General features: G+C 48.4%; 1 protein-coding gene across 2 annotated transcripts in view; it reads right to left on the minus strand.

Moving 5' to 3' along the window:
* The window catches only part of LOC129861403 (ubiquitin-like modifier-activating enzyme 1), an 81,553-nt gene that overhangs the window by 42,787 nt on the left and 24,458 nt on the right, over nucleotides 1–14,308 (minus strand). For both annotated transcript variants that reach the window (XM_055932801.1, XM_055932800.1), the window contains one exon: nucleotides 590–722. In XM_055932801.1, coding sequence (XP_055788776.1) covers nucleotides 590–722 — 133 coding nt within the window. The remainder of the gene's footprint in view (nucleotides 1–589; nucleotides 723–14,308) is intronic.

Below are 14,308 nucleotides of genomic sequence, written 5' to 3' on the forward strand. Positions count from 1 at the left end.
GGTGGGAAAGGGCAGCATGGAGTGCGATTGACATTGCTTCATCTGTGGATCTGTTGTGGCGGTATGCGAATTGAACGGGCTCTAGGGTTTCCGGGATGATGGTGTTGATGTGAGTCATGACAAGCCTTTCACAAAGCACTTCACAGCTACAGACGTGAGCGCAACGGGTTGGTAGTCCTTCAGGCAGGTTACCTTTGTGTTCTTGGGCACAGGAACAGTGGTGGTCTGCTTCAAATATGTAGGTAATACAGACTGGGTCAGGGACAGGTTGAAAATGAAGACACTTGCCAGTTGGTCTGCGCATGCCCTGAGTACACGTCCTAGTAATCCAGCTGGCCCTGCGGCCTTATGAATGGATGTCATGGATTTGGTCTCGGAGAAGCAGTATATCCTTCGAGTCAGACTCATTAAAGAAAAAAAATTGGCCAGTTCGAGGCGAGTAATCGCTCTTCTGGTTTATTTTTGGTCATAAGAGACGGTAGCAGCAACATTATGTACAAAATAAGGTACAAACAATACGAAAAAACAAACAAAATGGCAGCCCTCCCCTCCCTACTGATACTAAGTACTGCTACAGGATAGGACTCACCCAGGGTCTTGATCTCTATTGGCTGACAGCTGTTGAGCTCAGTCATGCCCTGCACCTCAGTGAAGATCACAAAATCTCCGCTCTCAAACCCGTGGCGAGCCTCATCCAGACACGTCACCACACCTGCTGCATCCTACAGAGTGAGAAGCAGGGATGAGATCTGCACAACATGGGAACCCAGGAACAGAGGTTACCAGTTCCACTCAATGATACATTTTTTTAATGAAAGAGACAGTACTAGGAAGACTGGGGGGGGAGAAATAATTGTATCACACATATGAGTGGTCCTTTGTTGCTCTTTGTAGCTCAGTTGGTAGAGCGCAGAGGCCTGTAACACCAGGGTAGTGGGTTCGATTCCTGGGACCACCCATAAGTAAAATGGATGCACGCATGACTAAGTCCCTTAGGATAAAAGCATCAGCTGAACGGCATTAAGTCAGTGGTTCCAAAACTGCTTTTCTTACCTAACATGGAGCACATTGACACGCTCCAGCTACACAAATGATTGACACCCGTCCCAGTGTTTAGCCGAGTTCCAGATTGAGTTCTGGTGTAGCGAGGTACAAATCAAAGGGGCTCCTGGTATCAAACAGCTCCACCTACAGATCTAGTAGTGGACTAACCAAACAGCTCCAGTAGTGGACTAACCAAACAGCTCTAGTAGTGGACTAACCAAACAGCTCCAGTAGTGGACTAACCAAACAGCTCCAGTAGTGGACTAACCAAACAGCTCCAGTAGTGGACTAACCAAACAGCTCCAGTAGTGGACTAACCAAACAGCTCCAGTAGTGGACTAACCAAACAGCTCCAGTAGTGGACTAACCAAACAGCTCTAGTAGTGGACTAACCAAACAGCTCCAGTAGTGGACTAACCAAACAGCAGCATCTACAGCTCCAGTAGTGGACTAACCAAACAGCTCTAGTAGTGGACTAACCAAACAGCTCCAGTAGTGGACTAACCAAACAGCTCCAGTAGTGGACTAACCAAACAGCTCCAGTAGTGGACTAACCAAACAGCTCCAGTCGTGGACTAACCAAACAGCTCTAGTAGTGGACCAACCAAACAGCTCCAGTCGTGGACTAACCAAACAGCTCCAGTCGTGGACTAACCAAACAGCTCTAGTAGTGGACCAACCAAACAGCTCCAGTAGTGGACCAACCAAACAGCTCCAGTAGTGGACTAACCAAACAGCAGCACCTACAGCTCTAGTAGTGGACTAACCAAACAGCTCCAGTAGTGGACTAACCAAACAGCTCCAGTAGTGGACTAACCAAACAGCTCCAGTAGTGGACTAACCAAACAGCAGCAACTACAGCTCCAGTAGTGGACTAACCAAACAGCTCCAGTAGTGGACTAACCAAACAGCTCCAGTAGTGGACTAACCAAACAGCTCCAGTAGTGGACTAACCAAACAGCTCCAGTAGTGGACTAACCAAACAGCTCCAGTAGTGGACTAACCAAACAGCTCCAGTAGTGGACTAACCAAACAGCTCCAGTAGTGGACTAACCAAACAGCTCTAGTAGTGGACTAACCAAACAGCTCTAGTAGTGGACTAACCAAACAGCTCTAGTAGTGGACTAACCAAACAGCAGCACCTACAGCTCCAGTAGTGGACTAACCAAACAGCTCTAGGAGTGGACTAACCAAACAGCTCCAGTAGTGGACTAACCAAACAGCTCCAGTAGTGGACTAACCAAACAGCAGCACCTACAGCTCCAGTAGTGGACTAACCAAACAGCAGCACCTACAGCTCCAGTAGTGGACTAACCAAACAGCTCCAGTAGTGGACCAACCAAACAGCTCTAGTAGTGGACTAACCAAACAGCTCCAGTAGTGGACTAACCAAACAGCTCCAGTAGTGGACTAACCAAACAGCTCTAGTAGTGGACTAACCAAACAGCTCTAGGAGTGGACTAACCAAACAGCAGCATCTACAGCTCTAGTAGTGGACTAACCAAACAGCTCCAGTAGTGGACTAACCAAACAGCTCCAGTAGTGGACTAACCAAACAGCAGCATCTACAGCTCTAGTAGTGGACTAACCAAACAGCTCCAGTAGTGGACTAACCAAACAGCTCCAGTAGTGGGCTAACCAAACAGCTCCAGTAGTGGACTAACCAAACAGCTCCAGTAGTGGACTAACCAAACAGCTCCAGTAGTGGACTAACCAAACAGCTCCAGTAGTGGACTAACCAAACAGCTCCAGTAGTGGACTAACCAAACAGCTCCAGTAGTGGACTAACCAAACAGCTCCAGTAGTGGACTAACCAAACAGCTCTAGTAGTGGACTAACCAAACAGCTCCAGTAGTGGACTAACCAAACAGCTCCAGTAGTGGACTAACCAAACAGCAGCATCTACAGCTCTAGTAGTGGACTAACCAAACAGCTCCAGTAGTGGACTAACCAAACAGCAGCATCTACAGCTCCAGTAGTGGACTAACCAAACAGCTCTAGTAGTGGACGAACCAAACAGCTCCAGTAGTGGACTAACCAAACAGCTCCAGTAGTGGACTAACCAAACAGCTCCAGTAGTGGACTAACCAAACAGCTCCAGTAGTAGACTAACCAAACAGCTCCAGTAGTAGACTAACCAAACAGCTCCAGTAGTAGACTAACCAAACAGCTCCAGTAGTAGACTAACCAAACAGCTCCAGTAGTAGACTAACCAAACAGCTCCAGTAGTAGACTAACCAAACAGCTCCAGTAGTAGACTAACCAAACAGCTCCAGTAGTAGACTAACCAAACAGCTCCAGTAGTAGACTAACCAAACAGCTCCAGTCGTGGACTAACCAAACAGCTCCAGTCGTGGACTAACCAAACAGCTCCAGTCGTGGACTAACCAAACAGCTCCAGTCGTGGACTAACCAAACAGCTCCAGTCGTGGACTAACCAAACAGCTCCAGTCGTGGACTAACCAAACAGCTCCAGTCGTGGACTAACCAAACAGCTCCAGTCGTGGACTAACCAAACAGCTCCAGTCGTGGACTAACCAAACAGCTCCAGTCGTGGACTAACCAAACAGCTCCAGTCGTGGACTAACCAAACAGCTCCAGTCGTGGACTAACCAAACAGCTCCAGTCGTGGACTAACCAAACAGCTCCAGTCGTGGACTAACCAAACAGCTCCAGTCGTGGACTAACCAAACAGCTCCAGTCGTGGACTAACCAAACAGCTCCAGTCGTGGACTAACCAAACAGCTCCAGTCGTGGACTAACCAAACAGCTCCAGTCGTGGACTAACCAAACAGCTCCAGTCGTGGACTAACCAAACAGCTCCAGTCGTGGACTAACCAAACAGCTCCAGTCGTGGACTAACCAAACAGCTCCAGTCGTGGACTAACCAAACAGCTCCAGTCGTGGACTAACCAAACAGCTCCAGTCGTGGACTAACCAAACAGCTCCAGTCGTGGACTAACCAAACAGCTCCAGTCGTGGACTAACCAAACAGCTCCAGTCGTGGACTAACCAAACAGCTCTAGTCGTGGACTAACCAAACAGAACTAGTCGTGGACTAACCAAACAGCTCTAGTAGTGGACTAACCAAACAGCTCCAGTAGTGGACTAACCAAACAGCAGCACCTACAGCTCTAGTAGTGGACTAACCAAACAGCAGCATATACAGCTCCAGTAGTGGACTAACCAAACAGCTCCAGTAGTGGACTAACCAAACAGCTCCAGTAGTGGACTAACCAAACAGCTCTAGTAGTGGACTAACCAAACAGCAGCATCTACAGCTCCAGTAGTGGACTAACCAAACAGCTCCAGTAGTGGACTAACCAAACAGCTCTAGTAGTGGACTAACCAAACAGCTCCAGTGGTGGACTAACCAAACAGCTCCAGTAGTGGACTAACCAAACAGCTCCAGTGGTGGACTAACCAAACAGCTCCAGTAGTGGACTAACCAAACAGCTCCAGTAGTGGACTAACCAAACAGCTCCAGTAGTGGACTAACCAAACAGCTCCAGTAGTGGACTAACCAAACAGCTCCAGTAGTGGACTAACCAAACAGCTCCAGTAGTGGACTAACAAAACAGCAGCATCTACAGCTCCAGTAGTGGACTAATCAAACAGCTCCAGTAGTGGACTAACCAAACAGCTCTAGGAGTGGACTAACCAAACAGCTCCAGTAGTGGACTAACCAAACAGCTCCAGTAGTGGACTAACCAAACAGCTCCAGTAGTGGACTAACCAAACAGCTCCAGTAGTGGACTAACCAAACAGCTCCAGTAGTGGACTAACAAAACAGCTCCAGTAGTGGACTAACCAAACAGCTCTAGTAGTGGACTAACCAAACAGCTCCAGTAGTGGACTAACCAAACAGCTCCAGTAGTGGACTAACCAAACAGCTCCAGTCGTGGACTAACCAAACAGCTCCAGTCGTGGACTAACCAAACAGCTCCAGTCGTGGACTAACCAAACAGCTCTAGTAGTGGACTAACCAAACAGCAGCATCTACAGCTCCAGTAGTGGACTAACCAAACAGCTCCAGTGGTGGACTAACCAAACAGCTCCAGTGGTGGACTAACCAAACAGCTCCAGTGGTGGACTAACCAAACAGCTCCAGTGGTGGACTAACCAAACAGCTCCAGTGGTGGACTAACCAAACAGCTCCAGTGGTGGACTAACCAAACAGCTCCAGTGGTGGACTAACCAAACAGCTCCAGTAGTGGACTAACCAAACAGCTCCAGTAGTAGGCTAACCAAACAGCTCCAGTAGTGGACTAACCAAACAGCTCCAGTAGTGGACTAACCAAACAGCTCCAGTAGTGGACTAACAAAACAGCAGCATCTACAGCTCCAGTAGTGGACTAATCAAACAGCTCCAGTAGTGGACTAACCAAACAGCTCCAGTAGTGGACTAACCAAACAGCAGCACCTACAGCTCCAGTAGTGGACTAACCAAACAGCTCCAGTAGTGGACTAACCAAACAGCTCCAGTAGTGGACTAACCAAACAGCTCTAGTAGTGGACTAACCAAACAGCAGCACCTACAGCTCCAGTAGTGGACTAACCAAACAGCTCTAGGAGTGGACTAACCAAACAGCTCTAGGAGTGGACTAACCAAACAGCTCTAGGAGTGGACTAACCAAACAGCAGCATCTACAGCTCCAGTAGTGGACTAACCAAACAGCTCTAGGAGTGGACTAACCAAACAGATCTAGTAGTGGACTAACCAAACACCAGCACCTACAGCTCTAGTAGTGGACTAACAAAACAGCTACAGTAGTGGACTAACCAAACAGCTCTAGTAGTGGACTAACCAAACAGCTCTAGTAGTGGGCTAACCAAACAGCAGCACCTACAGCAGTGGACTAACCAAACAGCTCTAGTAGTGGACTAACAGCTCTAGTAGTGGACTAACCAAACAGCTCCAGTAGTGGACTAACCAAACAGCAGCACCTACAGCAGTGGACTAACCAAACAGCTCTAGTAGTGGACTAACAGCTCTAGTAGTGGACTAACCAAACAGCTCTAGTAGTGGACGAACCAAACAGCTCTAGTAGTGGACGAACCAAACAGCTCTAGTAGTGGACGAACCAAACAGCTCTAGTAGTGGACGAACCAAACAGCTCTAGTAGTGGACGAACCAAACAGCTCTAGTAGTGGACGAACCAAACAGGTCTAGTAGTGGACGAACCAAACAGCTCTAGTAGTGGACGAACCAAACAGCTCTAGTAGTGGACGAACCAAACAGCTCTAGTAGTGGACGAACCAAACAGCTCTAGTAGTGGACTAACCAAACAGCTCCAGTAGTGGACTAACCAAACAGCTCCAGTAGTGGACTAACCAAACAGCTCCAGTAGTGGACTAACCAAACAGCTCCAGTAGTGGACTAACCAAACAGCTCCAGTAGTGGACTAACCAAACAGCTCCAGTAGTGGACTAACCAAACAGCTCCAGTAGTAGACTAACCAAACAGCTCCAGTAGTGGACTAACCAAACAGCTCCAGTAGTGGACTAACCAAACAGCTCCAGTAGTGGACTAACCAAACAGCTCCAGTAGTGGACTAACCAAACAGCTCCAGTAGTGGACTAACCAAACAGCTCCAGTAGTTGACTAACCAAACAGCTCCAGTAGTGGACTAACCAAACAGCTCCAGTAGTGGACTAACCAAACAGCTCCAGTAGTGGACTAACCAAACAGCTCTAGTAGTGGACTAACCAAACAGCTCTAGTAGTGGACCAACCAAACAGCTCTAGTAGTGGACCAACCAAACAGCTCCAGTAGTGGACCAACCAAACAGCTCCAGTAGTGGACCAACCAAACAGCTCTAGTAGTGGACTAACCAAACAGCTCTAGTAGTGGACTAACCAAACAGCAGCACCTACAGCTCCAGTAGTGGACTAACCAAACAGCTCTAGTCGTGGACTAACCAAACAGCTCCAGTAGTGGACCAACCAAACAGCTCCAGTAGTGGACTAACCAAACAGCTCCAGTAGTGGACTAACCAAACAGCTCCAGTAGTGGACTAAACAAATAGCAGCACCTACAGCTCCAGTAGTGGACTAACCAAACAGCTCCAGTAGTGGACCAACCAAACAGCTCCAGTAGTGGACTAACCAAACAGCTCTAGTAGTGGACTAACCAAACAGCAGCACCTACAGCTCCAGTAGTGGACTAACCAAACAGCTCCAGTAGTGGACTAACCAAACAGCTCCAGTAGTGGACTAACCAAACAGCTCCAGTAGTGGACTAACCAAACAGCTCCAGTAGTGGACTAACCAAACAGCTCCAGTAGTGGACTAAACAAATAGCAGCACCTACAGCTCTAGTAGTGGACTAACCAAACAGCTCCAGTAGTGGACTAACCAAACAGCTCCAGTAGTAGACTAACCAAACAGCTCCAGTAGTAGACTAACCAAACAGCTCCTGTAGTAGACTAACCAAACAGCTCCAGTCGTGGACTAACCAAACAGCTCCAGTCGTGGACTAACCAAACAGCTCCAGTCGTGGACTAACCAAACAGCTCCAGTCGTGGACTAACCAAACAGCTCCAGTCGTGGACTAACCAAACAGCTCCAGTCGTGGACTAACCAAACAGCTCCAGTCGTGGACTAACCAAACAGCTCCAGTCGTGGACTAACCAAACAGCTCCAGTCGTGGACTAACCAAACAGCTCCAGTCGTGGACTAACCAAACAGCTCCAGTCGTGGACTAACCAAACAGCTCCAGTCGTGGACTAACCAAACAGCTCCAGTCGTGGACTAACCAAACAGCTCCAGTCGTGGACTAACCAAACAGCTCCAGTCGTGGACTAACCAAACAGCTCCAGTCGTGGACTAACCAAACAGCTCCAGTCGTGGACTAACCAAACAGCTCCAGTCGTGGACTAACCAAACAGCTCCAGTCGTGGACTAACCAAACAGCTCCAGTCGTGGACTAACCAAACAGCTCCAGTCGTGGACTAACCAAACAGCTCCAGTCGTGGACTAACCAAACAGCTCCAGTCGTGGACTAACCAAACAGCTCTAGTCGTGGACTAACCAAACAGAACTAGTCGTGGACTAACCAAACAGCTCTAGTAGTGGACTAACCAAACAGCTCCAGTAGTGGACTAACCAAACAGCAGCACCTACAGCTCTAGTAGTGGACTAACCAAACAGCAGCATATACAGCTCCAGTAGTGGACTAACCAAACAGCTCCAGTAGTGGACTAACCAAACAGCTCTAGTAGTGGACTAACCAAACATTTCCAGTAGTGGACTAACCAAACAGCTCTAGTAGTGGACTAACCAAACAGCTCCAGTAGTGGACTAACCAAACAGCTCTAGTAGTGGACTAACCAAACAGCAGCACCTACAGCTCTAGTAGTGGACTAACCAAACAGCTCTAGTAGTGGACTAACCAAACAGCTCCAGTGGTGGACTAACCAAACAGCTCCAGTAGTGGACTAACCAAACAGCTCCAGTGGTGGACTAACCAAACAGCTCCAGTAGTGGACTAACCAAACAGCTCCAGTAGTGGACTAACCAAACAGCTCCAGTAGTGGACTAACCAAACAGCTCCAGTAGTGGACTAACCAAACAGCTCCAGTAGTGGACTAACCAAACAGCTCCAGTAGTGGACTAACAAAACAGCAGCATCTACAGCTCCAGTAGTGGACTAATCAAACAGCTCCAGTAGTGGACTAACCAAACAGCTCTAGGAGTGGACTAACCAAACAGATCTAGGAGTGGACTAACCAAACAGCAGCATCTACAGCTCCAGTAGTGGACTAACCAAACACCAGCACCTACAGCTCTAGTAGTGGACTAACAAAACAGCTACAGTAGTGGACTAACCAAACAACTCTAGTAGTGGACTAACCAAACAACTCTAGTAGTGGACTAACCAAACAGCAGCACCTACAGCAGTGGACAAACCAAACAGCTCTAGTAGTGGACGAACCAAACAGCTCCAGTAGTGGACGAACCAAACAGCTCTAGTAGTGGACGAACCAAACAGCTCTAGTAGTGGACGAACCAAACAGCTCTAGTAGTGGACGAACCAAACAGCTCTAGTAGTGGACGAACCAAACAGCTCTAGTAGTGGACGAACCAAACAGCTCTAGTAGTGGACGAACCAAACAGCTCTAGTAGTGGACGAACCAAACAGCTCTAGTAGTGGACGAACCAAACAGCTCCAGTAGTGGACGAACCAAACAGCTCCAGTAGTGGACGAACCAAACAGCTCCAGTAGTGGACTAACCAAACAGCTCCAGTAGTGGACTAACCAAACAGCTCCAGTAGTGGACTAACCAAACAGCTCCAGTAGTGGACTAACCAAACAGCTCTAGTAGTGGACTAACCAAACAGCTCTAGTAGTGGACTAACCAAACAGCTCTAGTAGTGGACTAACCAAACAGCTCCAGTAGTGGACTAACCAAACAGCTCCAGTAGTGGACTAACAAAACAGCTCCAGTAGTGGACTAACCAAACAGCTCCAGTAGTGGACTAACCAAACAGCTCCAGTAGTGGACTAACCAAACAGCTCCAGTAGTGGACGAACCAAACAGCTCCAGTAGTGGACTAACAAAACAGCTCCAGTAGTGGACTAACCAAACAGCTCTAGTAGTGGACTAACCAAACAGCTCCAGTAGTGGACTAACCAAACAGCTCCAGTAGTGGACTAACCAAACAGCTCCAGTAGTGGACTAACCAAACAGCTCCAGTCGTGGACTAACCAAACAGCTCCAGTCGTGGACTAACCAAACAGCTCCAGTCGTGGACTAACCAAACAGCTCCAGTCGTGGACTAACCAAACAGCTCCAGTCGTGGACTAACCAAACAGCTCCAGTCGTGGACTAACCAAACAGCTCCAGTCGTGGACTAACCAAACAGCTCCAGTCGTGGACTAACCAAACAGCTCCAGTCGTGGACTAACCAAACAGCTCCAGTCGTGGACTAACCAAACAGCTCCAGTCGTGGACTAACCAAACAGCTCCAGTCGTGGACTAACCAAACAGCTCCAGTCGTGGACTAACCAAACAGCTCCAGTCGTGGACTAACCAAACAGCTCCAGTCGTGGACTAACCAAACAGCTCCAGTCGTGGACTAACCAAACAGCTCCAGTCGTGGACTAACCAAACAGCTCCAGTCGTGGACTAACCAAACAGCTCCAGTCGTGGACTAACCAAACAGCTCTAGTCGTGGACTAACCAAACAGCTCTAGTCGTGGACTAACCAAACAGAACTAGTCGTGGACTAACCAAACAGCTCTAGTCGTGGACTAACCAAACAGCTCCAGTAGTGGACTAAACAAACAGCAGCACATACAGCTCCAGTAGTGGACTAACCAAACAGCTCCAGTAGTGGACTAACCAAACAGCTCTAGTAGTGGACTAACCAAACATTTCCAGTAGTGGACTAACCAAACAGCTCTAGTAGTGGACTAACCAAACAGCTCCAGTAGTGGACTAACCAAACAGCTCTAGTAGTGGACTAACCAAACAGCAGCACCTACAGCTCTAGTAGTGGACTAACCAAACAGCTCCAGTAGTGGACTAACCAAACAGCAGCATCTACAGCTCCAGTAGTGGACTAACCAAACAGCTCCAGTGGTGGACTAACCAAACAGCTCCAGTGGTGGACTAACCAAACAGCTCCAGTGGTGGACTAACCAAACAGCTCCAGTGGTGGACTAACCAAACAGCTCCAGTGGTGGACTAACCAAACAGCTCCAGTGGTGGACTAACCAAACAGCTCCAGTAGTGGACTAACCAAACAGCTCCAGTAGTGGACTAACCAAACAGCTCCAGTGGTGGACTAACCAAACAGCTCCAGTGGTGGACTAACCAAACAGCTCCAGTAGTGGACTAACCAAACAGCTCCAGTAGTGGACTAACAAAACAGCAGCATCTACAGCTCCAGTAGTGGACTAATCAAACAGCTCCAGTAGTGGACTAACCAAACAGCTCTAGGAGTGGACTAACCAAACAGCAGCATCTACAGCTCCAGTAGTGGACTAACCAAACAGCTCTAGGAGTGGACTAACCAAACAGATCTAGGAGTGGACTAACCAAACAGCAGCATCTACAGCTCCAGTAGTGGACTAACCAAACACCAGCACCTACAGCTCTAGTAGTGGACTAACAAAACAGCTACAGTAGTGGACTAACCAAACAGCTCTAGTAGTGGACTAACCAAACAGCAGCACCTACAGCAGTGGACTAACCAAACAGCTCTAGTAGTGGACTAACAGCTCTAGTAGTGGACTAACCAAACAGCTCTAGTAGTGGACGAACCAAACAGCTCTAGTAGTGGACGAACCAAACAGCTCTAGTAGTGGACGAACCAAACAGCTCTAGTAGTGGACGAACCAAACAGCTCTAGTAGTGGACGAACCAAACAGCTCTAGTAGTGGACGAACCAAACAGCTCTAGTAGTGGACGAACCAAACAGCTCTAGTAGTGGACGAACCAAACAGCTCTAGTAGTGGACGAACCAAACAGCTCCAGTAGTGGACTAACCAAACAGCTCCAGTAGTGGACTAACCAAACAGCTCCAGTAGTGGACGAACCAAACAGCTCCAGTAGTGGACTAACCAAACAGCTCCAGTAGTGGACTAACCAAACAGCTCCAGTAGTGGACTAACCAAACAGCTCCAGTAGTGGACTAACCAAACAGCTCCAGTAGTGGACTAACCAAACAGCTCCAGTAGTAGACTAACCAAACAGCTCCAGTAGTGGACTAACCAAACAGCTCCAGTAGTGGACTAACCAAACAGCTCCAGTAGTGGACTAACCAAACAGCTCCAGTAGTAGACTAACCAAACAGCTCCAGTAGTGGACTAACCAAACAGCTCCAGTAGTGGACTAACCAAACAGCTCCAGTAGTTGACTAACCAAACAGCTCCAGTAGTGGACCAACCAAACAGCTCTAGTAGTGGACCAACCAAACAGCTCTAGTAGTGGACCAACCAAACAGCTCTAGTAGTGGACTAACCAAACAGCTCTAGTAGTGGACCAACCAAACAGCTCTAGTAGTGGACCAACCAAACAGCTCCAGTAGTGGACCAACCAAACAGCTCCAGTAGTGGACCAACCAAACAGCTCCAGTAGTGGACTAACCAAACAGCAGCACCTACAGCTCCAGTAGTGGACTAACCAAACAGCTCCAGTAGTGGACTAACCAAACAGCTCTAGTAGTGGACTAACCAAACAGCTCCAGTAGTGGACTAATCAAACAGCTCCAGTAGTGGACTAACCAAACAGCTCCAGTAGTGGACTAACCAAACAGCTCCAGTAGTGGACTAACCAAACAGCAGCACCTACAGCTCCAGTAGTGGACTAACCAAACAGCTCCAGTAGTGGACCAACCAAACAGCTCCAGTAGTGGACCAACCAAACAGCTCTAGTAGTGGACTAACCAAACAGCAGCACCTACAGCTCCAGTAGTGGACTAACCAAACAGCTCTAGTAGTGGACTAACCAAACAGCTCCAGTAGTGGACTAACCAAACAGCTCCAGTAGTGGACTAACCAAACAGCTCCAGTAGTGGACTAACCAAACAGCTCCAGTAGTGGACTAACCAAATAGCAGCACCTACAGCTCTAGTAGTGGACTAACCAAACAGCTCCAGTAGTGGACTAACCAAACAGCTCCAGTAGTAGACTAACCAAACAGCTCCAGTAGTAGACTAACCAAACAGCTCCAGTAGTAGACTAACCAAACAGCTCCAGTAGTAGACTAACCAAACAGCTCCAGTAGTGGACTAACCAAACAGCTCCAGTCGTGGACTAACCAAACAGCTCCAGTCGTGGACTAACCAAACAGCTCCAGTCGTGGACTAACCAAACAGCTCCAGTCGTGGACTAACCAAACAGCTCCAGTCGTGGACTAACCAAACAGCTCCAGTCGTGGACTAACCAAACAGCTCCAGTCGTGGACTAACCAAACAGCTCCAGTCGTGGACTAACCAAACAGCTCCAGTCGTGGACTAACCAAACAGCTCCAGTCGTGGACTAACCAAACAGCTCCAGTCGTGGACTAACCAAACAGCTCCAGTCGTGGACTAACCAAACAGCTCCAGTCGTGGACTAACCAAACAGCTCCAGTCGTGGACTAACCAAACAGCTCCAGTCGTGGACTAACCAAACAGCTCCAGTCGTGGACTAACCAAACAGCTCCAGTCGTGGACTAACCAAACAGCTCCAGTCGTGGACTAACCAAACAGCTCCAGTCGTGGACTAACCAAACAGCTCCAGTCGTGGACTAACCAAACAGCTCCAGTCGTGGACTAACCAAACAGCTCCAGTCGTGGACTAACCAAACAGCTCCAGTCGTGGACTAACCAAACAGCTCCAGTCGTGGACTAACCAAACAGCTCCAGTCGTGGACTAACCAAACAGCTCCAGTCGTGGACTAACCAAACAGCTCCAGTCGTGGACTAACCAAACAGCTCCAGTCGTGGACTAACCAAACAGCTCCAGTCGTGGACTAACCAAACAGCTCCAGTCGTGGACTAACCAAACAGCTCCAGTCGTGGACTAACCAAACAGCTCCAGTCGTGGACTAACCAAACAGCTCCAGTCGTGGACTAACCAAACAGCTCCAGTCGTGGACTAACCAAACAGCTCCAGTCGTGGACTAACCAAACAGCTCTAGTCGTGGACTAACCAAACAGAACTAGTCGTGGACTAACCAAACAGCTCTAGTAGTGGACTAACCAAACAGCTCCAGTAGTGGACTAACCAAACAGCAGCACCTACAGCTCTAGTAGTGGACTAACCAAACAGCAGCATATACAGCTCCAGTAGTGGACTAACCAAACAGCTCCAGTAGTGGACTAACCAAACAGCTCTAGTAGTGGACTAACCAAACATTTCCAGTAGTGGACTAACCAAACAGCTCTAGTAGTGGACTAACCAAACAGCTCCAGTAGTGGACTAACCAAACAGCTCTAGTAGTGGACTAACCAAACAGCAGCACCTACAGCTCCAGTAGTGGACTAACCCAACAGCTCCAGTAGTGGACTAACCAAACAGCTCCAGTAGTGGACTAACCAAACAGCTCCAGTAGTGGACTAACCAAACAGCTCCAGTAGTGGACTAACCAAACAGCTCTAGTAGTGGACTAACCAAACAGCAGCATCTACAGCTCCAGTAGTGGACTAACCAAACAGCTCTAGTAGTGGACTAACCAAACAGCTCTAGTAGTGGACTAACCAAACAGCTCCAGTGGTGGACTAACCAAACAGCTCCAGTAGTGGACTAACCAAACAGCTCCAGTGGTGGACT

The sequence above is a fragment of the Salvelinus fontinalis genome, chromosome 8, assembly GCF_029448725.1.
Source record: "Salvelinus fontinalis isolate EN_2023a chromosome 8, ASM2944872v1, whole genome shotgun sequence".
NCBI lineage: Eukaryota > Metazoa > Chordata > Actinopteri > Salmoniformes > Salmonidae > Salvelinus > Salvelinus fontinalis.